Raw genomic sequence first — 26,459 nt, 5'->3', positions numbered from 1 at the left:
GTTGGGATGGTATGGAAAATGCAAAGAAAGAAAGAAAGAAATGATTTCTAAATTTACTTTGACTTGTATTTCATTACAGACAGTATGAACCCAAGGTATTTCTTGTTTTCTCTGGTCAACTTCCATCCATCCATTATCTGTAGCCACTTATCCTGTTCTACAGGGTCGCAGGCAAGCTGCAGCCTATCCCAGCTGACTATGGGCGAGAGGCAGGGTACACCCTGAACAAGTCGCCAGGTCATTGCAAGGCCAACACATAGACACAAACAACCATTCACACCTACGTACAATTTAGAGCCACCAATTAGCCTAACCTGCATACCTTTGGGAGAAACCGGAGCCCCCGGAGGAAACCCACGCAGACACAGGGAGAGCATGCAAACCCCACATAGAAAGGCCCTCGTTGGCAGCTGGGCTCGAACCCAGGACCTTCTTGCTGTGAGGCAACAGTGCTAACCACTACACCACCGTGCTGCCCTAGTCAACTTCATTTCATGTATTAACATACATCCATTCCTGCACTTCAGGCCTGCAACACATTCCAAAAAAAGTTGGGAGGGGGGAAATTCAGGCTATCAATGAGGTAAAACAATTTAGAAATAATTCTCTTCTTCGGCTGTCCATCGATACGATGACTGTGCTGTCAGGTTAGTTTTGGCAGGCCCGCATGTGAGCCACAAAGCCCGTTTGAGAGTGGCAGCGGCAGACGCAGTGTGGACAAATGAAACTTGTTTGATCCATAGTCAAGTGTCTTCTTTCGTGTGCTCTCTCATACTCTTTCAGTCTTTTCAGCTCAATGACATTGATTGATTCTCTCACGAGGTGTCGCCACTTTATGCAGTCAGCCGCATCTCCCCACATGGGGATGCTCATTCCCACATTTTTCATGTGACATTTGATCACATTTTTATATCGCAGCTTTTGCCCGCCCTGCATATGCCAACTTCGGCTAAGTTCACAGTACAGTACTTCTTTAGGCAGTCTCGAGTCCCCCATCCTGCAGACGTGGCCAAGTCATCAAAGTTGGAAAGCAATGATGAGTGCCTCGACACTGACTGATTCAGCTCTCCTTAGCACCTCAACGTCAGGTACCCTATCCTGCCATTTAATGCCCAGGATTTGGCGGAGGCGCCAGAGTTGTACTCTTGTTGGCTTCTTGATGTAGTGTCAATACAGGGTCATGCATTCTGTTGCATACAGCAGGGCTGGTAGTACAACAGCCTTGTAAACTTTGATTGTAGTTGATCGCCCAATGTCCTGGCAGCTCCAGAGTTTCTTCTGCGAGGCTGCAAAGGCTTTGGTAGCTGCTTGAATTCTCCTTTCCACCTCAAGATCAGATGAGTTAGTATTGGTCACTGTGCTGCCAAGGTAGGTGAAGTGATGAGATTTCTTCAGTACTGCACCATTGAGTAGCACATCTTGGGGTTCTCTTTCATCAATGGGACAGTCAGGAGAGGGTTGGTACATTCAGTTTTAGAGACATTGATACGGAGCCCGAACAGTTCTGCAACAAAGGAAAATCTGTCGACAACTTCCTGGATAGCATATACATCAGTGGTGATCAGGGCAGAGTCATCTGCATAGAGAAGCTCTCTCAGACAATGCTCTCTTGTCTTGGATGACGCTCGTAGTCGGGCCAAGTTGAAGAGTCCTCCATCTGACCTGGTCCTGATGTACACTCCCTTGTTCAGGTTGATGCTCATCATTTCCAGTACTGCAGTTAGATAGAGGGAAAACAACGTAGGAGCAAGGACACGACCCTGTTTTACGCCATGATTAACAGTGAATGCATCGCTGGGCACACCACTGGCTGACACTTTTCCAGTCATTCCGTCGTGGAAGAGTTTGATAACATTCACAAGTTTATCTGGGCACCCATACATTTCCAGGACCTTCCATAGTGTTTCCCTATCCACAGTATCAAAGGCCTTTGAGAAGTACACAAAGACAACATACAATGGTTGATGCTGCTTAGACGCCTTTTCCTGTAATTGTTGCAGGATGAAGATCATGTCTGTAGTGGATCTACCAGATCTAAAACCACACTGGCTCTCTGGTAGAACTTCCTCAGTGATGGTTCTGAGTCTGTTCTGAATGATTTTGGCCAGGATTTTCCCTGCAATTGAGAGGAGCGAAATGCCACGGTGGTTCCTGCACTCACTCCTGTCTCCCTTCTTCTTATAGATGGTGACAATCAGAGCATCCTTAAAATCTTGCGGCAAGCACATGTTGTGCCAGCAGGCATTGTAGAGTCTTAGCAGATGCTCTCTCAGAGCACATCCACCATGCTTTAGCACCTTGGGCAGAATTCCATCTTGCCCAGGTGCCTTTCCAGAACTGGTACTCCTGAGTGCCCTATCAAGCTCCTCCATGGAAATATCGTCACACAGATCCTCTCTGGTTTGCCTCCTTTCTAACCAGCGGCATGCTTCAGGGTTGGCAGTGCCTTGCTGGTTGAGCAAGGTGCAGAAGTGTTCCTTCCACCTTGCATGTATGTCCTCAATGTCCGTGCACAGTATTCTTCCATTAGCCGACTTCACGGGGGTCACTGCATTACACTTAGGTCAATAAATTGCTTTCAGTCTGTCGAAAAGGCTACGGTAGTCATGTCTATCTGCCATTTCCTGCAGCCTTTGTGCTTGTTTGCACCACCAGTCGTTCTTCAAAGCTCTTATCTCCCATTGGACTTTGGTTTTGATTTCATTGAAGGATGCCTTGCTCCTGTCTGAATTTTCCTTCAGATTGCAGTTGAATGGTTTGCGCTTCTCGTCCAGGAGATTCTGGATAGCCTCGCCGTGCTCCCAGAACCAGTCAGGAGTCTTGTGGCTAGAGTAGCCCAGCACCTTGCACGCTGTAGAGTAAACAATCTCCCTTAGATCACACCAGTGTTCTTCAGTGTCATCCTGACCCCCTGTGAAAAGGGATATATCATCTAGGCTAGAGGAGAGGGCAGCTGCCAAGCGTTGCTGGTACTCATCTATGGCCAGTTTGTTCACATTCAGGTTTTTAGTGATTGTTCTGGCAATCTCCTTCTAGGAAATTCCTCCTTCCCCCTAGGCACTTCCTCACTTTCTCCTAGGCAGTGCCAGCCTAAGTCTAAGCTGACATCTTACCATATAGTGATCTGTAGAATATTCCGCTCCTCACATTGTCTTTGTTGACAGAACCTCTGACATTTCTTGCTTTCTAGTCAGTACATAATCCAGCAGATGGTAGTGCTTGGAGCGAGGATGCATCCACGTGTAGAAGTTCTTATCGGGCTGTCAGAAGAAAGTGTTGGTAATGCACAGCATGTGTTGGGTACAGAAGTTCAGCAAGAGTTCTCCACTGGAGTTTTTCTTCTGAAGTCCTTCCCACACCATATGGCGCATAGGGCAGCGCCAATCTCCTCGGCCTCTTGCCTATTACATAGCTAGGGTTACAGTGGAGGGCTAGTCCTCTGGTAACCGCAAGAGTTTGACTCACATCTGTATTGCAACATGCCTTGTTAGATGGCAATAGCTACCATTTTTATGATGGTCTTTGGTATGACCCGACTGCGAGTAGAACTCGCGATCAAGAGGCGGACACGCTAACCACTAGGCCAACTTGTGGTGGAGATTTTCTTACCCCTGCCAAACTTGCCAGTGACGCCTTTGTATGTAGTGCTGTCCATGCCCACTCTGGCATTGAAGTCTCCAAGGATCAGTAGCTTGTCCTCGGTGGGGACTTTGTTTACCACTCTTATGAGTTCCTGGTAGAAGGCTTCTTCGTCCTCGTCTGAGTATGACATGGTTGGGGCATAGACATTGATAACAGTCAAGTAACGACTGCTTCTGAGGGGAACTCACAGGGACATTATCCTTTCAGATATCCCAGTCAGGAGCAATGGTAGTCTATCTGCAATTCTGTTGGCGATAGCCAGTGCAACCCCAGCATCTCTTCTGCCTTCTGACTTGCCAATCCAGAAGAAAGTATATTCCTTCTCCTGGATTTATCCTTGTCCTTCAATTCGTGTCTCCTGAACTGCAGCAATGTCCACCCCATATCGATCCCGCTCCTTTGAGATCAGAGCGGTTCTGCGTTCCGGTCTCAAGTTGTCGTCCAACATCGTTCTGACATTCCATGTTGTGATTGTCATTTTAAGCTTTTTGCTTTTCTCACCACTGTTGTGAAGTCCCGCTGGCTGCAGTCAGCCAGCCAGGATTAGGGCTGAACAACGCTTTCTTTACCCCACCTTTTCTTGGGGCCTCCCCTTACGGGGCAGGCAATGCTATCCCTGAAAAGGGATGCCTGGTCACCCACACAGCTGCTTCAGTCCTGCTGGTGCTCAAATTCAGTAATGACTGTGACGATCACGTGTGGGCCACCTATGTGCAGCTTCTTAGGCTTGCTGCCGTCGCATTCACTCCATTGCCATAGGTTTTCCCATGTCACTCGCCTGAGAGAATGCCTTGCATGGTGTTGTAGACAGAACGGCGTAATGCCCCTGCTATTCTCTCTCTCTGGACCGCCCCATCTGAGCCCAAGTGGTACGCAAAGGTGCAACGACTTGGTGGGTAGGAAGGTTGCCCCACAGTGACAACTAACTTGCCATGCAATGCCATCCATTTACCAATAATCTGATTCCTCCGCATGCCATCCAGTGTCTTTGCCATTGGCTCCAAGAGTTCTTCTGCCATTGACACCATCCAACGCCCTGCTGTCAGCGTCTTCACTATTTCACCCAGAGTTGGGGCTCAGTTGGTGGATGCCAGGACATGTCCACATGCTGGTGGGCCTGCACATCACACCTCTGGGGGCTGAGTTCCTCCAAGATCCCTAGCCGCATTAGCCTGAAGGTGCAAGCCTCCAGTTTCTGTGTGGTACCACAGAGAGGTGACAACTAGGGTCCTAATGCTGGAGAGGCTATGTACTACCAGGACGGACTTACACATTCGGCCTTCTATATACAACCCCGATTCCAAAAAAGTTGGGACAAAGTACAAATTGTAAATAAAAACAGAATGCAATGATGTGGAAGTTTGAAAATTCCATATTTTATTCAGAATAGAACATAGATGACATATCAAATGTTTAAACTGAGAAAATGTATCATTTAAAGAGAAAAATAAGGTGATTTTTAAATTTCATGACAACAACACATCTCAAAAAAGTTGGGACAAGGCCATGTTTACCACTGTGAGACATCCCCTTTTCTCTTTACAACAGTCTTTAAACATCTGGGGACTGAGGAGACAAGTTGCTCAAGTTTAGGGATAGGAATGTTAACCCATTCTTGTCTAATGTAGGATTCTAGTTGCTCAACTGTCTTAGGTCTTTTTTGTCGTATCTTCCGTTTTATGATGTGCCAAATATTTTCTATAGGTGAAAGATCTGGACTGCAGGCTGGCCAGTTCAGTACCTGGACCCTTCTTCTACCCAGCCATGATGCTGTAATTGATGCAGTATGTGGTTTAGCATTGTCATGTTGGAAAATGCAAGGTCTTCCCTGAAAGAGATGTCGTCTGGTTGGGAGCATATGTTGCTCTAGAACCTGGATATACCTTTCAGCATTGATGGTGTCTTTCCAGATGTGTAAGCTGCCCATGCCACACACACTAATGCAACCCCATACCATCAGAGATGCAGGCTTCTGAACTGAGCGCTGATAACAACTTGGGTCATCCTTCTCCTCTTTAGTCCAAATGACACGGTGTCCCTGATTTCCATAAAGAACTTCAAATTTTGATTCGTCTGACCACAGAACAGTTTTCCACTTTGCCACAATCCATTTTAAATGAGCCTTGGCCCAGAGAAGACGTCTGCGCTTCTGGATCATGTTTAGATACGGCTTCTTCTTTGAACTATAGAGTTTTAGCTGGCAACGGCGGCTGGCACTGTGAATTGTGTTCACAGATAATGTTCTCTGGAAATATTCCTGAGCCCATTTTGTGATTTCCAATACAGAAACATGCCCGTATGTGATGCAGTGCCGTCTAAGGGCCCGAAGATCACGGGCACCCAGTATGGTTTTCTGGCCTTGACCCTTACGCACAGAGATTCTTCCAGATTCTCTGAATCTTTTGATGATATTATGCACTGTAGATGATGATATGTTCAAACTCTTTGCAATTTTACACTGTCGAACTCCTTTCTGATATTGCTCCACTATTTGTCGGCGCAGAATTAGGGGGATTGGTGATCCTCTTCCCATCTTTACTTCTGAGAGCCACTGCCACTCCAAGATGCTCTTTTTATACCCAGTCATGTTAATGACCTATTGCCAATTGACCTAATGAGTTGCAATTTGGTCCTCCAGCTGTTCCTTTTTGTACCTTTAACTTTTCCAGCCTCTTATTGCCCCTGTCCCAACTTTTTTGAGATATGTGTTGCTGTCATGAAATTTCAAATGAGCCAATATTTGGCATGAAATTTCAAAATGTCTCACTTTCGACATTTGATATGTTCTATTGTGAATACAATATCAGTTTTTGAGATTTGTAAATTATTGCATTCCGTTTTTATTTACAATTTGTACTTTGTCCCAACTTTTTTGGAATCGGGGTTGTACATACAGACAGGGGAAATTCAGGCTATTAATGAGGTAAAACAATTTAGAAATAATTATGTGATTTGAAACAGGTGATGCCAACAGGTGATTGTAATCATGATTTGGTACAAAATCGGTATCCAGGAAAGGCCTAGACTTTGAAGAGCAAAGATGGGCTGAGGAAAGGAAAAGGGCCAAAAAGGAAGCCTTATGTTAACTGTGTCTAGAAGTGCTATAGACATCTCTGGGTTTGAAAACATCTGGGATGCACCATCACACCAAGGAAGCATGCATTGTCATCAGACAAAATAGTATTCCAGGTCTTTTTTGGAAGAAATGGATGCAGTGTGCACCAGACCAAAGGTGAAAAGCACCATCCAGACTGTTACCAGCAATAAGTCCAAAAGCCAGGGTCTGTCATGGTATGGGGTTGTATCAGTGCCCTTGGCAAAGGTAACCAACACTTCTGTGATGGCAGCATTAATGCAGAAAAGTACATTGAGATTTTGGAGCAACATATGCTGCTATGAAGATGACATCTTTTCCAGGGATATTTCAACAAGACAATGCAAAACTATATTCTGCACACATTACAGTGGCATGACTGTGGAAGAAGAGGGTGCCTATCCCCTCTGTTCCCAATAGAGCATGTGTGGAGGATTTTAAAACAAAAATATAACAATGACGACCCCTACTGTTGCACACATTAAAACCTGTTTGCAGGAAGAATGGGACAAAATGCCGCCTGAAACACTTCATCACTTGGTGTCTTCAGTTCCTAAACATCTTTTAAATATTGTGAGAAGGAATCACAACATTTAAAAAATGGTAAATGCTTTACCATCCCAACCTGTTTTGAAAAGTGTTGCAAGAATCAAAATTGAAGTAAAAGTTTATTTTCAAAAAACAATAAAATTAATGTGGTAAAACATCAAATAACGTGCTGTTGTATTGTTTTGAGTGCAATACAGGTCAAATATTATTTACAAATCATTGTTTTCAGTTGTAATTTCAACATACTGCCCCACAGTTTTCTGATTTGGGGTTATATGTTAGTGGCAGATATTTCTGATTATGTCTCTCAGTTCAAGAAACAAACAACAACAACAAAAAACCCTAATAATTTCAGTTACTGAACAGTCTCAATCAGTAGTGTGGAATTTTTTAAGCTTCAAATATTTTATCCTTTGTTGCAAATAGATCCAATGCCCACAAAAAATGCTTCTGGGTTCAGTTTATGGCCAAGACATGGTCACAATTGAAAGCAGATACAATTTTGTAGCACTTGAAGGGGTAAACATGCTCAGTCTTGATAAATGAAATCATGACATATCATGGAATTTTTACAGGCTTGTAATTTAGTTTGGGCTATCTGAACAGGAACTATGAGGCTAAATTTTAAAGATCATCACTAAAGATGATGTCAGCTCTTCTTTCCAGTGAAATAACAACATTGCCATTGGGGCCACTTTACCAGGTTATGTCTGTTTATAAATACCTAGACATTATATAACCTGTAGGGTCTCGCCAACATGCTCAGTGCATATGAGGCAGTGTAGCAGCCTGCTATTTCCATAATCTTCCTTCTTTACCCCTGACAGATCAAAGCATTCATGGAGAGATGTCAGGCTTCTTGAACCCTCCTGTTACATGTCAATTTCCCTGAGTAAGCTTTATAAAATCCATGTGACAACAGCAGCACTGCTTCTTGATCTTAAAGCTATTACTGGAGGAAACTAGAGGATATGCAGGAGGTATGTACAGTCAGACACACATTAAACCTCTGAGCACCGGAGAGCCAAACTTAAATCCTTGCCATAATGAGGAGAGAAGAATGCTCCACTTAAGCACAGTGCACAGCATAAATCCCACATCAGCTGTTGGTCTGAAGTCTTCCATTTGCAGTTCCAGCAAGTGGCACTTTCAGTAGTTCTGTTGAGCTTGATTGTATATGTGAATGAGTATAAAAGGAGGGTTTAATTAGGTTTGTATAGGAGGAAGATAGGTAATAATGAAATGGGAATAAGAAGAGTAAAGGATACAAATTTGAGGCATGAAAAAGGAAATAGGAGGAGTACAAAGGCTGAGAGCACACCACCATGGAACACACTCTCCTATATATGTTGGGCATACACATGGGTAAAAGGTAAAGAGCACATGCTCCTTGCAGCATTGAAATGGGGGCCAATCAGCATTGTAATGTGGACTTTCATCATACAGTGTCAGAAACTGGAGTACAGGAGGACATTTCTGTCCCCGAAGGTACAAGCTACACTAATGTACCATGTAGGGCTCGCTATTGTACCTCAAGGTAACCATGTGTATCTTTTTATGAACAAAAAGGTGCATCTATATTCCCAAACAATATATAAAGGGTACAAATAAATACCTTAGAGGGTCCTACCCCAGTGACAAGCTGTTGTACCCCTGAAGGTACAATAATGTGCTTTATTTTCTGAGAGTGTACAGCCATTGCATCAGAACATATTTTTTCTCTGTTCTTCTTTCTTGTCCATCATTTCTCTTTTTATCTTCCTTACAACTGAACTAAAGGACCTTAGCAAACCATCCAACTGAAGTTTACCTCATAAAACATATTGTACCTCTGTTACAGCACTAATTACTATCCAAAGCAAAGATCTTGTCAATGATATACAGTGCCCTCCATGATTATCGGTACCTCTTGTAAAGATTAGTCAAAAGGGTTAGAAAAAATCCACCTTTTGGTGAAGTAGCTGCATCTCACACTCTTAAAAAAAAAAAATCCAACCTTTAATTGAAAGGAATTTATTCAAAGAAAAACAAATCTCTCATCAAGAAATAATTATTTCCAATAGAACACATGCCACTATTATTGGCACCCCTGTATTTAATACTTTGTACAACATTCCTTTGCCAGTAATACAGCACTGAGTCTTCTCCAATAACATTTTATAAGGTTGGAGATACAGAGCAGGGCATCTGAGACCATTCCTCTTTAAACAATCTCTCCAGATCATCCAGGGTCCGAGGCCCTCTCTTGTGCACTCTCCTCTTCAGCTCACCCCACAGGTTTTCAATGGGGTTCAGGTCAGGGGACTGAGATGGCCATGGCAGAAGCTTGATTCTGAGGTCAACTAATCAGTCTGGAATCCAATCTTTACAAGGGGTGCCAATAATTGTCGAGTGCACTTTATTAAAAACACCAATGTTTTAATATAACATTCAGTAAAAACATTGGTAATTTGTGGAAGATTAACCAAGGGTGGCACAAATACCGTTTGCATAATTTAAGTGATACCTGCAATGGGGTGGATACACAGTTAAACAGAGGTCACTGATAGCCTATATTTGACCACTTTAGCGCTATGTGTCTCCACTGAGATCCTAAAATAAAAAATTAAGATGAGGCTAGTGGATGTAACATCAACTAGCAGAAAAACGAAGATGTTAAATTTTCTAGACTTGACTTTTCCTTTCCCATTTTCACTTCTGAAAGCCCTATACCTACTCCTGAACTACCCACATGATTTATAGCCTAGTCCGCACGCACACACACGCACATCCATTTTTAATCAAGATTACATGTACAGATACACTGAAGCATGCATTCATTTGTGCACAATGAGTCATAACTATGCTTTGAGACTTTTGGTTCTTTTTTTGACCATGATGGCATATACGCACTGAATGTGGGGACAGAAAGACCTCAGTGTCTTACCACTGTGGCTGCGTAACATCCGGGTTGAAATACCATTGGCTCCAATGGTGCTGCTGCTGCTAATGGTTCCATCTACAGAGCTCACATCCCCACCTGGCCTTTTCAGCAGCTCCTGCAATGTCCTGCACAGCAAAGATGGAAACATCAGTACACTCTTTAAAAAATGGAGTTATTTGAGGATTCTTTAGGGGTTCAATGGATATTTACAGATTCTTTGTGTCCAAAACGACTTTTGTGATAGGGAAATGTCTACGGTTCCATATAGTGTATTAACAACTTAACCATGTTACCCCAGAGGTACAATTGAATAATCATTAAGGGTTTTACATACAATGTACACGGACATCATCATGGACATGAATGTCATAGCAATATTGGGCTTTCAATTATTTATTTGAACTGTTCTTTTTTCTATGGCAGAATACACCATACATTTGTACAAATGTACACCATACATTTTTAATTTAAAAAAATAATTTGGTGCACAATTTATTGTGGGTTTTCTGAAATCAACACAGGGCCCAATTTCTATACATTACAGGGCCAAAAATATACATAAAGCACACGTAATATTTGGTTTAATGAAGGTGTCAATTTTGGAGCAGGGGCTTCTTTCTTGGATGGCAGCCTCTCAGTGGCTTCATCTCCCAATAACATGTACTTATATACAAGTGTTCGACCCAAGAGGCATTCCTGAGTTGTGTAAATCTATGATCCTCTTTCTCAGATCTGCACTGAGCTCCTTGGACTTTCACATTGTACTGTGCTGGTTGAGCCAATTAGTGCTGTCAAACAAACCCTTTTTATGTTGGAAAAGAGAAGCTACCAGCTATAGTCAATCATGACCACTAACAAGAAGTTAAAAGGCCTTGGCCTTGGCATATTAAATGACATTTTAGGACTTTCAGCACCACTGAATTAATAATCTAACTGGGTGTGTTTATATTTTAGACCCTGTATTTATAATTTTGTCCCTGTCTTGAGTTCAGAAAACCAAAAATAACTTAAAACCTGTGCACCAAATTTTTGGATTGTTTTTAGAATTAAATATGTATGTTGTAGTATGATGTACAATCATTCTGCCACAGAAAAAGAACAATTCAGAGAAATCATGAATGATGATATTCATGTCTATGTATGTAAACTTCTGACAGTAAACATATGTATGTATGTATGTAATCTCCCGTTTTTGTCATATCTTCCATTTTATGATGCGCCAAATGTTTTCTATGGGTGAAAGATCTGGACTGCAGGCTGGCTAGTTCAGTACCCGGACCCTTCTTCTACGCAGCCATGATGCTGTAATTGATGCAGTATGTGGTTTGACACATGTATGTATGTATGTATGTATGCATGTATGTATGTATGCATGTATGTATGTTATTTTTATTATCAATGTTGATGCTATAGCCAATTAATCTGAGTGTATTTTAGAAAGCAGCCTACAGTGCAAGATTTTCCTCAGTTAAGAAACTACTACAGACCCACAGATTTATCATAACTGATAACTTGTATGCATATATTTCCTTAAAGGAACAGTCCACCATACTTCCATAATGAAATATGCTCTTATCTGAATTGAGACGAGCTGCTCCGTACCTCTCCGAGCTTTGCGCGACCTCCCAGTCAGTCAGACGCAGTCAGACGCGCTGTCACTACTGTTAGCAATGTAGCTAGGCTCAGTATGGCCAGTGGTATTTTTGGGGGCTGTAGTTAGATGCGACCAAACTCTTCCGCGTTTTTCCTGTTTACATAGGTTTATATGACCAGTGATATGAAACAAGTTCAGTTACACAAATTGAAACGTAGCGATTTTCTATGCTATGGAAAGTCTGCACTATAATGACAGGCGTACTAACACCTTCTGCGCGCTTCAGCAGCGCAGTATCAATGCGCTGCCGAAGCGCGCAGAAGGTGTTAGTACGCCCGTCATTATAGTGCGGACTTTCCATAGCATAGAAAATCGTTACGTTTCAATTTGTGTAGCTGAACTTGTTTCATATCACTGGTCATATAAACCTATGTAAACAGGAAAAACGCGGAAGAGTTTGGTCGCATCTAACTACAGCCCCAAAAAATACCATTGGCCATACTGAGCCTAGCTACATTGCTAACAGGAGTGACAGCGCGTCTGACTGCGTCTGACTGACTGGGAGGTCGCGCAAAGCTCTGAGAGGTACGGAGCAGCTCGTCTCAATTCAGATAAGAGCATATTTCATTATGGAAGTACGGTGGACTGTTCCTTTAAAGGTCTAGCTTGTTAGCAGCAAAGTAGCAGCAAAATATACTTCCACTAAAATTGTGAATATTTTCTCCATGTGGGTTTAACCTGTAAGCCTTTTAATCTGTAAGACTTTAAAAAGTTATAAAAATCAAGATGAGCCTTTGAACAATATGCATTCCCCTCCAAAAGTATTCGAACAATAAGGTCAATTCTGCTGTTTTTGCTGTACACTGAATACAACCCCAATTCCAAAAAAGTTGGGACAAAGTACAAATTGTAAATAAAAACGGAATGCAATGATGTGGAAGTTTCAAAATTCCATATTTTATTCAGAATAGAACATAGATGACATATCAAATGTTTAAACTGAGAAAATGTATCATTTAAAGAGAAAAATTAGGTGATTTTTAAATTTCATGACAACAACACATCTCAAAAAAGTTGGGACAAGGCCATGTTTACCACTGAGACATCCCCTTTTCTCTTTACAACAGTCTGTAAATGTCTGGGGACTGAGGAGACAAGTTGCTCAAGTTTAGGGATAGGAATGTTAACCCATTCTTGTCTAATGTAGGATTCTAGTTGTTCAACTGTCTTAGGTCTTTTTTGTCATATCTTCCATTTTATGATGCGCCAAATGTTTTCTATAGGTGAAAGATCTGGACTGCAGGCTGGCCAGTTCAGTACCCGGACCCTTCTTCTACGCAGCCATGATGCTGTAATTGATGCAGTATGTGGTTTGACATTGTCATGTTGGAAAATGCAAGGTCTTCCCTGAAAGAGATGTCGTCTGGATGGGAGCATGTGTTGCTCTAGAACCTGGATATACCTTTCAGCATTGATGGTATCTTTCCAGATGTGTAAGCTGCCCGTGCCACACGCACTAATGCAACCCCATACCATCAGAGATGCAGGCTTCTGAACTGAGCACTGATAACAACTTGGGTCGTCCTTCTCCTCCTTAGTCCGAATGACACGGCGTCCCTGATTTCCATAAAGAACTTCAAATTTTAATTCGTCTGACCACAGAACAGTTTTCCACTTTGCCACAGTCCATTTTTTTAAAGAATTTTTGGGGGCTTTTTCCACCTTTATTGGCTAGGACAGTGTAGAGACAGGAAATGAGCAGGAGAGAGACAGATTGGGAAATGACCTCAAGTCAGAATCAAACCCAGGTTCCCGGATTTATGGTATGGCGCCTTATCCACCTGAGCCACAACACCCTGCCACAGTCCATTTTAAATGAGCCTTGGCCCAGAGAAGATGTCTGCGCTTCTGGATCATGTTTAGATACAGCTTCTTCTTTGAACTATAGAGTTTTAGCTGGCAACAGCGGATGGCACGGTGAATTGTGTTCACAGATAATGTTCTCTGGAAATATTCCTGAGCCCATTTTGTGATTTCCAATACAGAAACATGCCCGTATGTGATGCAGTGCCGTCTAAGGGCCCGAAGATCACGGGGACCCAGTATGGTTTTCCGGCCTTGACCCTTACACACAGAGATTCTTCCAGATTCTCTGAATCTTTTGATGATATTATGCACTGTAGATGATGATATGTTCAAACTCTTTGCAATTTTACACTGTCGAACTCCTTTCTGATATTGCTCCACTATTTGTCGGTGCAGAATTAGGGGGATTGGTGATCCTCTTCCCATCTTTACTTCTGAGAGCCGCTGCCACTCCAAGATGCTCTTTTTATATCCAGTCATGTTAATGACCTATTGCCAATTGACCTAATGAGTTGCAATTTGGTCCTCCAGCTGTTCCTTTTTTGTACCTTTAACTTTTCCAGCCTCTTATTGCCCCTGTCCCAACTTTTTTGAGATGTGTTGCTGTCATGAAATTTCAAATGAGCCAATATTTGGCATGAAATTTCAAAATGTCTCACTTTCGACATTTGATATGTTGTCTATGTTCTATTGTGAATACAATATCAGTTTTTGAGATTTGTAAATTATTGCATTCCGTTTTTATTTACAATTTGTACTTTGTCCCAACTTTTTTGGAATCGGGGTTGTACATTTGGGTTTGAGATCAAAATATGAATATGAGATGATAGATCAGAATTTCAGCTTTAATTTCCTGGTATCAACATGTAGATGTGTTAAACAACTTTGAACATGGCACCTTTCGTGGGAGACCACCAAATCTTATGGTGAGTAAAAGTATTGTAACAAATAGATTTAAAGTAAATTCAAGTAAATAACACATTCTATCCACATTCACTGGATATGAGCGATCGCACACTCTGATTGGGTACTCTACTACTAGGCTATCAGTTCATATATCTCATCTCATCTCATTATCTCTAGCCGCTTTATCCTTCTACAGGGTCGCAGGCAAGCTGGAGCCTATCCCAGCTGACTACGGGCGAAAGGCGGGGTACACCCTGGACAAGTCACCAGGTCATCACAGGGCATCAGCTCATATACTGTGAGTAAAGAAAAACAATAATGGCGGAGCGCATTAAGTCAGATATATCGCTTTGTTATCAAGCATTTAAAAGAAACAGAAATAGCTAAAAGAATGTACTCTCTCTCCCCAATTTCTCCTGTTCCACACTCTAGCCCAGTCAGTGGCGGCTAATGCACCTTTAAGTTGGTTTGCCAACTGCCAAAAAAAACCCTAAAGAAGAATGGTGGACCATGTTACTGAACCAACTGAGGATGAAATAAAAACTCTACTTAAAAACAAAACCCCAAAAATTACAAAAAAATAAAAAAATTATATATATATATATATATATATATATATATATATATATATATATATATATATATATATATATATGGAATGAAAGTATTTCATTGTAAGAACATATTTTTTTATTTTTCAAGAATAATTATTATTGCATTTTTCACAAATTGCTACTGTCGTTTCGCCAGTTTGTTTACATTCTAAGCACAAAATATTGTCAGAAGTTTTTATTTATCGAATTTGCAAAAAATAAAAAAAGTGCTCTGTTTCTCAAAATCCAGTGAAAATGGATAGAAGAAAAACAATTATTCCACTCAATCTCATTCTACGTGGCTTATAGCTGACTTACTGCTCTGCTCCTCGTCAGCTGTCAGCTCATGTACGACTCGATTTCATGGAATAACTGTTAAATATTTGGCTCTTACAGTGTTTATCATCAATTGCTGTTCTGTTCCTTGGCCAACCTGTTCAGTGTCTGATTGGTAGTACACCAGTGGTTTCTAAGACATTCCAAATTATTGTATTGGGTATATGCCAGGCTTGTAGTACTCGAGTCCAGGACTTGGACTCAAGTTCGACTCATGCCCTAATTTTAAGGACTCGTGACTTGACTTGGACTTGAGCACTGATGACTCAGACTCGTGCACTAACTGCATTCAGACTCGTAAATTGGAGATGAGGACTCAGATTTTTTTCTTTATTTTTTTGTAACATGCCATAATAATTTGGCATAAGATAAATCTACATGAATTTTTATACTAATTTTGTGCAAGAGAATGCGCATTCACCTGTTCATACGTCATGTTCAGGAACAATCTAATGTTAACAGCGTTAAAATGCCTGGAGAGAACGCCCCTAGGATTATCCACTTTGCTTATACAGACTTCTCGTACAGTGAGGAAAAAATGCATTCCACATGTAGAACTATCAAGGAGACGATGGGGACAACCTCGAACTTCAATCGTCATGAATGATGAAGAACTTTTTTTTATCTGTAGTCTATTAACTAAAATGGGGCAGTCAAGCTGTAACGTTAGTCCAACACAGTAGCAGAGACAATTTCACATAAAGGCAGCAACAGCCACCATCAAATGGTGCGGTTAGAGTCTTGTTCTCAGACTCAACTGGGATCAGTAGTGGACTCGACTCGGACTTGACTCAGAATTTTCTTTAATGACTTGGACTTGAACACTGGGGACTTGAGAGTGAACTCGGACTCAAGGTTTAGTGACTCAGCTACAACACTGGTATACACAATGCTTATGCAATGGCTCTGATCAATTTTAACTCTTTTCTCAGCTTCAGAATGGCTGGCTGCTTGGCTTAAACCAAGAGTAGACATTTAGAGCTATTAACCTTTTAAACAATTAATCTAACAGGGCACACCTGGGCAACAAGAAACACATCAGTCACATCTTCCAGTATTTTTGATCACTTGACAAGTGGGTGGGTTCAAACAAAAGGTGCCATGTTCTATGTTGTTTAACACATCTAGATGTAAATATCAGGAAATGAAAGCTGAAATTCAGATTAGTCATCTCATTCACCTTTTGATCTCAAACAAATGGCTTCAACAAATGTCAAAGAATTGGCTTTGTCGTTCTAATACTTTCAGTAGGGACTGTATGCTATATCAAAGAGAAATACAACAACACTAAGGACACAGATATCGAAGACCTGTTTCTGAGTAAGACAAGAGCAATCCTGGGTCCAAAACCTAGTCCTAAAACATGCATATGTGAAATATAGGATACTATTTCCTCTGGCACTGCAACATACATGTGCGTTCCCAGTGAGTGCCTAGACATGTACAACAAGCCTTCTGGCTGGCATAAGACCATGATGAGATTTAATGTGATTGCAGAACGAAAGTATGCTCTCCTACGTCAGAAACCGCCAATGGCAGTAGACCAGTGAGGCACAAAATAAGGACAACAACACATCAGAGAGGCATGAGAGGACAGTGATGCACAACAATGGTGAAGCATAAATGGTGAAGCATATTCCAGAAATAACAAAAAGGGCAGAAAAAGGAAAAGCTTGAAGATATGTTATGTTCAGGTCAGCTAGTGTGTTAATCTTGTGAGCTAATGTTACCCAGAGCAGTGTTAATTCAAAGTTACGTACAGAGTTTAAAGACTGGGATCACTACTGGGTTTAAATAAAGTGTGGCATACTTAAAGCAGCATGCTCAAAGCAAAATACGTTTTCCATCATCCTGATTGATGCAAATACAAATAAAGTTTGGAGGCTTAATGTCCACCACTGCATAGTGTGTAGGGTTTTTACTTTACTTTATTTGATGTTTGTCAAACTAGGAGAAGACGAACAATTTCTTTTAGTGGGTCAGTCAAAAAATTGTATGCATCATAATTCCCTTTGTTTTCAAGGTTTAATAGGATAATTTGAAGCTGCTGCTTCAACCTTACTCTTAGAATGCTCAAATCTGTCATTTCTAGCGCTATTCCTTAACTATCAGAAAATCCCCTGTCTAACTCACAGTTTCTGACAGTTTTTAGTTGTTTATGTGAATTACAGTTTCTGCTGAATTTTTTTTTTTTGCAGAAAACATTGTCAGTGTTCATAGTCAATGAAAATCAACATTACTGAAAGTATTACTTATGAATTTTTGGCTGTAAATAGTCATTATGAATTTTTTTTTTAGCAAAGGCTTCCCCCCCAAAACTTTGTCAGGCATGGCCCATTCAGCTGTTCTTTCCGAAAGAATTTGTTTCCAAAAGAATTTGTACTCACATTTTACAGCTAAAAGCATGATTACATTTTTCACTAGAAACAATAGCAGCTTAATTAATGTTTCTTGCTTGTAAATGTTCTGATTGATACGCAGTTGAACATGATACTAATTGGTACTAATTATACAGTACAGCAGTTCTGAGCAGGAGCAGCAATTACATTCCTAATTTATCTTCCCATCTGAGTGAGTAATTTTGGTTGAAATTAAAATTGAATCAAATGATTCATGTATCAATAAAGTGAGAAATACACTTGCTCTGTTTAAAAAACAATATGGTGTAGAAATCGACCTTCAACATATTTCCTTAGATGGTTTTAGTGTGTTAGCATAGTCAGTGTGGTTTGCTTTGACTCTATTTATCTATTAAATTCTGAAATGCCCCAATACCTCTTTCTCCCAGTTTCTAATCTGTCCAGCAGAGCATGAGTGTAGATGAAAAATCCTTTACTGCCATCCTTTACACCTCTTTGTAACAGCACTTTCAAAAATGTCACCCCCTTTGCACTTTCCAAGACTAATATACAGACTCATAATGTGAACAATTTAAAGACCTGTCACCTTCATTTAAGTCCATCTCAGTGTCCATTAAAATAAAATAAAAAATTCTTATTGTTCTGCGACATGATTACTGTCTCATTAAGTTTCAATGACCATCAAATCTGTAAGCTCGGTCTCAGAATTACAGACTGTGAAGTGCTTTGCACATACTGTACAATAACACCCCCTTTACAGAAAAACCACATGAACTTCGCATGTGATTTCTCACATGTGAAATATGTGGAAAATGTGTTTTGCACATGGGAAACATGTTATTTGCACATGGGAAACTTGTGGTTTTGGCCCAATTTTATGTGAATCACATGTGGGAATGTTTTCCACATGTGGTAACGTTTTCCACATGTGCTCTACATGGTAACACATGTTACAAAATCTGATACCCTGTATTCCACATGTGGTAACATGTGATCACATGTGAAATACATGGGAAATTCATGTGTTTTTTCTGTAAGGGTTTCCACACTAAGTAGTGTTACAACCTGGAAATAAAATGGACTTAATTGGCATTGCATATTTACAAATTAAAAAAATTTAAAAGTTGTGATTGCATAAGTAGACATCCCTATCACTGTGAAATCCCTAAATTAGTTCTGCTTCATCCAGTTGCAATCGGAAATGACTTAATGAGTTGAATGGAGGACACCTGTGTGCAATTAAAGTACCACATGATCTTATTATGAATACACCTGTTCACGGAATTCCAGAAGTTGTTAAAGAACATCTTTTAACAAACAGCATCACGGAGACGAAGGATCTATAAAAACAGGTCTGGGACACAGTCCTGGGAAAGTGTCAATCAGGCGTTGTTTCTAAAAAGCTTTGAATATTCTGCAGCACAACATTAACAATAATATGGCACAACAATAACTCTGCCTAAAGAAGGCTGTACACCGAAAGTCAGTGACTAGATAAGGAGGGTATTATGGCCCTTTTCCACTACCCTTTTTCAGCTCACTTCAGCTCGCTTCAGCTCACTTCAGCCCGACACGGCTCGCGTTTCGACTACCAAAAACCAGCACGACTCAGCTCGTTTCAGCCCTGCTTAGCCCCTAAAACTCGCACCGTTTTGGGGTAGGGCTGAAGCGAGCCAAACCGTGCTGACTGAGGCTGGGGGCGTGAGCAGACACTCCCCTGTGCACTGATTGGTGAGGAGGAGTGTCCTCACATGCCCACACACGCCCCGCGAGCGCGCTAGGATCTGTAAACACCGCAAACCCGGAAGAAGAAGAATTATGAATTACGAGAATTTCTGAAGCCTTATGCGCCTCGCCTCATCTATACGCTCTTGCCAGTATCTGTTGGCGTTGTCAAGCCACAGCACCAAGACCAGCAACACTAACGACTCCATGTCCTCCATGTTTATTGTTTACTATCCGGGTCGTGAGACTACCGCTGAAAAGCTCACTGAATCAGTGACATACAGAGCATCGTGGACGAGTTCGCGGAGCGCAAGGCTCGCCGTATGCCCTTCAAATAATGCGCGCAGTAGGCTATTGATGTTTTATTATGAGCCATGTACAGTATGTCGCCGAATGTTTTTTTGTTTCTGAGTTACATGTTCGTTTGAAGGACTTAATGTACAAAATAACATAGTTGCACCCCGGAGTGTTGAAATTGGTAAACACCGCAGTTGCGGACATTTTGTAGCCTAAAATGATGTTATGATAAGCTTTAATAAAGGGTCCGGTCATTTGCCCCGCCCCCGGCCCGGCTCTGACTTGTTCCGCCACTGTCACTGATGTCACTGTTTGCGCTGCTTAACGACATCACATGACGTCCACCCACTTTCGCTAACTCCACCCAATGTGTCCACCCACTTCCAGCCAGCACGGTTCAGCGCGGTTGTAGTCGAAATGCAACTCCAACAGCCCCGCTCAGCTCGACTCAGCTCGACTCGGCACGGCACAGCCGCGTTTGTAGTGGAAAAGCGGCATTAGTCAGAGGAGCAACCAAAATGGTCTGAAGAAGCTGGAGATCCACAACTCAGAGAGTCTTCTTCTTCTTGGTCCCATAGCCAGCAAGGGCCATAGTGACACCACTGATGACATTTTAAGTCCATCACTGGTGTGTTTAGGCCATTTAAACTTGGTGGAGCCCATCCCTCTCCAAGCTTAATCAATGGATAATTTAGAGTAGCCAGTTGACCTAACTGTATATCTTTGGACTGTGGAGGAAACTGGAGCACCTGAGGAAACCCACACAGACATGGGGAGAACATGCAAACTCCACACAGAAAGGCCCCGTCATTGGGCTCAAATCTAGAACGTTCTGCTGTGAGGCGACAGTGCTAACCACTACACCACCGTGCCACCAACTCAGAGTACAAGCCATCAAAGGATGCCACAGCTCACACTGCAAAAAATTGAAAACTGAATTTGAGGAGAAAATTACTTAATACTAGTAGAAATTTTTTTCTGCATGGACAGATATTTTTACTTGGTAAGACATCTTCGAATAAGTTGTTTGCAATCTAGAACTAGGTTTAATTAACTCAGAATTGGTGTCTCGTATTCTTCTAATAGGAAATACTAGATAATTTCAACTATTTTCAAGATATTTTTACTTGCTAAGACATCATTTTTTGCAGTGCAGACACTCCACAAAGCTGGGCTTTATGGAAGAATAGTGAGAATAAAGCCACTGAAAATAGTTCATTTTGTAATATCACTTGCAGATTGTCAAAAGTATGTTTGAGACACAGCATACATGATAAAACCAAAAGGCACGAAGCGAACACCAATGTTACTAATCACTGGAAAGTGAACACTGCTCATCATGCTGAGAACATCAGGAATGCCACAATGTATTCCCACAACAAGCTGCTTCACTGTGAGAATACTTTTCATCAACAGGAACTGGGAAACTGCTGAGGGTTGAGGGCAAGATGGATGGGGCCAAATACAGGGCAATTCTAGAAAAAAAGGTTCCATTCTGCAAGAGACTTGAGACTGTGGCAGAGGTTCACCTTGCAGCATGAAAATAACCCTAAGGATACTGCCAAAACTATACTTAAGTGATTCAAAACCAATAATCTGAATTTGTTAGAATGGCCCAGTCAAACCCAGACCTCAATTTGTGACAAGACTCGCCACAAAAAAATTGTTCTTTGCTAATAGTCTCAATGGAGTCTGAAAGAGTTATAGCAATTTTTATGGGAATAATATGTAAAAATATCCAGAAGGATAACAGGGTCCAGATATGCAAAGTTGAATCACATCCCTGAAAATTTGAAGTTGTAACTGCAATCAAAGGTGGTACTACACAGCATTGATTCAGGGGGGCGTACACTTATGCAACCAACAAATGTTTGGGTTGCTTGTTTGTTTTTCATTAACATTTGTGTCACAAAAATAATTTTGATCAAATGTTTAACTACAAAGTGTGAAACAGTTTGGGGGGGATATTTGTTCAAGGCACTGTATTACAGAATAATTCCAAAATAATTCCAAGACTGTGTGTACATGCTTTGGCTGTATAGAGTTAATGCACATGGTGTCCATTAATCATGATCATTCGAGTAGACTTTACTGTGTCTGCTTCTGTAGGGCTCCCTTAGACTACACTGCAGAAAGGGGTCAGGGGTAAAGCCATGGGGAATTTTAATGGCATAAAAACCCCTAAATGACAGTATGCTGATGTGCAAGGTTTTGTCAGTGAGTGTGGACCCTTGCATTGCCACGAGACTACTCGGGGCGCCTGAAGAAGATGGGAAAGAGGCATGGGTAGGCAGGGGGCCAGAAGGATGAAAATGTCAACGCTCACCCACTATGACTCAGCTAAGCAGGAGACAATAGACTTTCCAAATCAGACAGACAGAAACACATACAAACACCTGGACCCCTGGTCACACACACACATCGCGGGGCTGAGCTAGCCATGTCCAATGTACATGTCAAATGTATTTGGGCAGTTTTGAACAAGAAGTGATTGGAAGGGACTGTAGGTGACATACAGTACAAACACTGGCTTCTCATTTTCACACACAAAAAAAAAAACACATTTCTCCAAGTGCTACATTTACAGTGACTCTCATAATAACGAGTTGCACTATAAGAAGTAGAGAGAACCATGCTTGAAGTGATTTTTTTAAACAGAAAAACCAATATTATGTAAACTATTGAGATGTAATATCTCAAAGACCTTTCCTTAGAACACCCATATACATCATAACAGAAGCAAGACTGCCTTTGATTTGCCAGTTACCTCCATAATTACCTCTGTGGCTACAGGAGGCTTATTGTATGTTACACAGTAATGTCTCTGGCTCTAGTACTTTCTTTAATCTGTTCTATAAGCCATGCACTTGCTAGTCTTAAATGTTATTACTGTAGTACAAGATGCAGATTGAATTAGGACTCACTGACTGGGAACCTTCCACATTAGCACCTAAAGGTTTATTATATTATTCTATACCACCTCAGCTGATGCTAAAAGCTCCCCAAACTGCCATAAAGTCACACAAGGAAGGTGATATTTACATGGTAAGTAGTTGATGGAGAGATGCTACAGGTATTCTTGTTTGTTGAATGTATTAAACATATCACAAACCTTTCACAAAATACTTAAGTAGGTAACAAAAAAAAACTGTACACTGTTGGCTCGTTGTGTAGAAGCACTAGTCTTATACAGAGGTTGTATATAAGCACCAAGAGGCAGAGTGAGGATTTGTGACAAAACATGCACACAGAGCAGCTAAAGAGCAAAGGGAGCAAAAGGAAGACTTTACTCTTCATGTCGTGTGTCAGTCTTAGTTCATCTCAGAAACAGTGATCAGCATATCAGTAGTGCTGTGTTTTAGATAGATATTAACTTTAAAAAGTACCAAATTTTAGGAAAATGTCTTTCTCACCACAAAATGTCACCTATGTTTAAAGGGCTTTTACATAATTAGCACAGCCCCAGTCTGAGACGTGAGCATTGGGAAGGTGAGGGAAGAGCATGGCACACTTATGAATTGCTTTCTGCTTTATGATTCTGGACAGGTCATTTGATATTCAGAGAGTGTTCTTGATTATTCAAAATGAGGACAAAACTGTTTTGATTTTGTCAGAATCTTGACTCAGAGAATGAACGAGAGAGATATAATAGGAACTGTAGTGGTCAAGAATGTGTGCGACTAAATGACTAGCAGCCCAAATAGACATGAGCAGATGTAAGGCAATTAAGTAAACAATTCAGAGGAAACCAGTCCATTCTTATAATCTCGTACTAATTGTGAGCACTCGATGTCTACATTATTCCTCTTGCAAATTTTTCCCCATTTTTTCTTGCAAATAGCAGTGTACCAGCATAATCTGAATCCTAGAAAGTATATAAACTTTTCTGCTTTCCTTTACTAAAAGGTGGGAGTCATCTTTCAAAATCTTCATTAACCATAATATTTAAATGATGAGTCTATGTGCAGGATAGGTTGAGCTTTTAGAGCTTATGAGAGGGGAAATAATACTACAGAATACCTCCAATATTTTTACTGATAGAAGTTTTGGTGTTTTATTCTGAAATGTATTTTATAAATTTATTCTCACGTTAGTTAATTTATGATTAATTTATATCAATTTAAGAATAAAACAAACATTATAGTCCCAGCTTTTTATGTGCCCTTCCCATCAGTTGGCCCAAACACAACACTGCAAGTAAGTATATTATAAGACAAATTAGGGGTTTTTTGGCATTGTAGAATAAGGTCACAAAATATATTCATGAGCACTTTCACTTACAGAGCATTTATACTCACCTTGAGCTGGTGATGTCATTTTGTCCACCTCGGTTCCTCTCCAAACCCAGCTTGGTGAAGATGCCCACCAGAACCATGATGGCTACCACGCCACAGATTATGTATACAATCATTTGCGTGCGATCCCTCTCATGCTCTGACTGCACCTCAGTGATAGTGGCCACAGGTTTACCTGTGTTGGCCCAAATTGGTGTATCATAGTTGGAGCATGAGGTTTGGTCCAGACGTTGCTGATGGAACTGGCAGCAGAACCGGTAAAAGCAGGTGCCACAGCAGAACAGGAAGATACCTGCATTACAATTAAATGGTGGATCCCACTGACCCATCACATCATAATAACCCTGGCACCGGGTACCTGTGGGTGGGACTGTTTCCTCCACTATTTCTCCTGCAGGTGAGCTCAGTATTAGCGCTCTCTCTGATGTCACGGTGGGATCTGCTGTCTGATTGGTCAGCTGCATGTCTGTCTCTGTGATAGGCTCATCCTGGGCCTCTGATGTGCACCCAAGTAAAGCAGCCAGGACAACGTGGAGTAGAAAAGACTGGCTAACCATGGTGCTCTAAATATTTATTATGGGCTATAAGACTTCTCTAAACTGATAGCAAGGATTATTCATGTAGGCTTGAACTTTGAATGAATGATTATTTATCCATCCATCCATCAATCCATTATCTGTAGCTGCTTATCCTGTTCTACAGGGTCGCAGGCAAGCTGGAGCCTATCCCAGCTGACTATGGGCAAGAGGCAGGGTACACCCTGGACAAGTCGCCAGGTTATCGCAGGGCTGAAAGATTATTCAACCAAGTTAAATTATTAAGTTAGATAATTTACTAACAAGCTAACTAATTTACTATTTAGGCTAGGACAAATACCAGTTTGTTAAGACATGCAAATAATTTACAAGTTATTACCGTAGAACACTGTAAAATGGTAAAATAAATGTTACAATAAATGTTTACTAATTACCACAATCAAACCAACAGAAATAATATTTTACCTCTGTCTTAAAAGAGAAAAAAATGGGAGATTTTCTGCTTTCCTTTGCTCCTGAATATTAGTCAATAGTTTCCAGCATTGGACTAGGCAGTCTGATCAACACAGCTGACCTATACATCCAAGCAGTGTCATAATAATTTTTGCCACTACAAATGAGTATTTAGTGGTTCCTTTATGATGAGGTGTTCCTCCTCTTCTACCTGAGGTAAGGAGTCCTAAAGAGTTCACAGCAGGCGTTTTTGTAGCAATCCAACATACTCCACTCAGAGCCCAGTCTTCAAGTCCCGTGAAAAGCAACAGTTCAGGACAGAAATGAAATCCCTCCTCTCTGCCTGAAGCCCTCTCTCAACTCTGTGTGTGTGAGAGAGAGAGAGAGAGAGAGATGATGGGGGGTAGGAGGAGGGGATTATATTATCTACGCAGCTGATGCTCACTAAAAAGGGTGAGGAATGGATGTTATATTATATTTAAGGATATCACAATTTTAAAAAGAGCTTTATGGACCAAAAACCTATTTTTATTTTTCATGCCAGCCTAATTGTGTATATTTGCAGAAAAGTGCCTCTAAGTGTGTGTAAGCAGGGGAAATGGATGGAAAGGATGAGAGAATTATTTCAGCAATCAGCACAGGTTGCATGCTATAGTGTAGTATGTAGTGAATTTTCTTCTTCCCAAGCCTGTCACTGTTAACTGTCTTAAAGGTGCAGGATTGAGATAAACACATGGAATTATAAATGTATGTGTGTGACTGCATAATTAAATCCAGGTTTCAATTCTCAAATCCTCTTCATGCATTTGCAAAATCCCAACTGTACAAGCCCTGTTATGACTGGCAAGAGTCACCCACCCACTGTCCATCAAGATTCTTCAAAATGCATAAACATTTCTCTCCTTTGGTCCATAGTGTCATTGGGATTAAACTAGGGCTACATTCACACAGCAGGCAAAAGTGGCCCAAATCCAAATCTTCAAATGTAACACAGATTTGTTACTTGCATAGCTGTGTGAACAGCAAAAAAAAACACACTGAATCTGACCTTTTCAGTTCCATGTTGGGCCACTTTCATATGTGATACTGAAATTCGGTATGTATCCGATATGTGGCAACGTGACCTCTGTCTGAACAAGCAGATTGAATTCATGCAACTTTTACAAGAACAAGAAGCACACATACACACAAGCACAGACTTAAGCACACAGTGAAATATCATCCATCCATCCATCCATCCATCCATCCATCCATCCATCCATCCATCCATTATCCATAGCTGCTTATCCT

The 26,459-nt window shown here is 41.1% G+C and overlaps 1 protein-coding gene across 1 annotated transcript in view; it reads right to left on the bottom strand.

Annotated features, from left to right (window-relative positions):
* shisa8b (shisa family member 8b) overlaps positions 1–25,020 on the bottom strand; it is a 40,330-nt gene extending 15,310 nt beyond the window's left edge. The window contains exons 1-2 of the mRNA XM_060939834.1: positions 24,184–25,020; positions 10,212–10,333 (exon numbers count right to left, since the gene is read on the bottom strand). Of these exons, the coding sequence (XP_060795817.1) occupies positions 10,212–10,333; positions 24,184–24,737 (676 nt within the window). The 5' untranslated portion in view covers positions 24,738–25,020. The remainder of the gene's footprint in view (positions 1–10,211; positions 10,334–24,183) is intronic.
* Between the last annotated feature and the right edge of the window lie 1,439 nt (positions 25,021–26,459).

Source organism: Neoarius graeffei, chromosome 14, assembly GCF_027579695.1.
Source record: "Neoarius graeffei isolate fNeoGra1 chromosome 14, fNeoGra1.pri, whole genome shotgun sequence".
In the NCBI taxonomy this organism is placed as follows: Eukaryota; Metazoa; Chordata; class Actinopteri; order Siluriformes; family Ariidae; genus Neoarius; species Neoarius graeffei.
The sequence above is the reverse complement of the archived record's forward strand: the minus strand, read 5'-3'. Positions and strand labels throughout refer to the sequence as shown.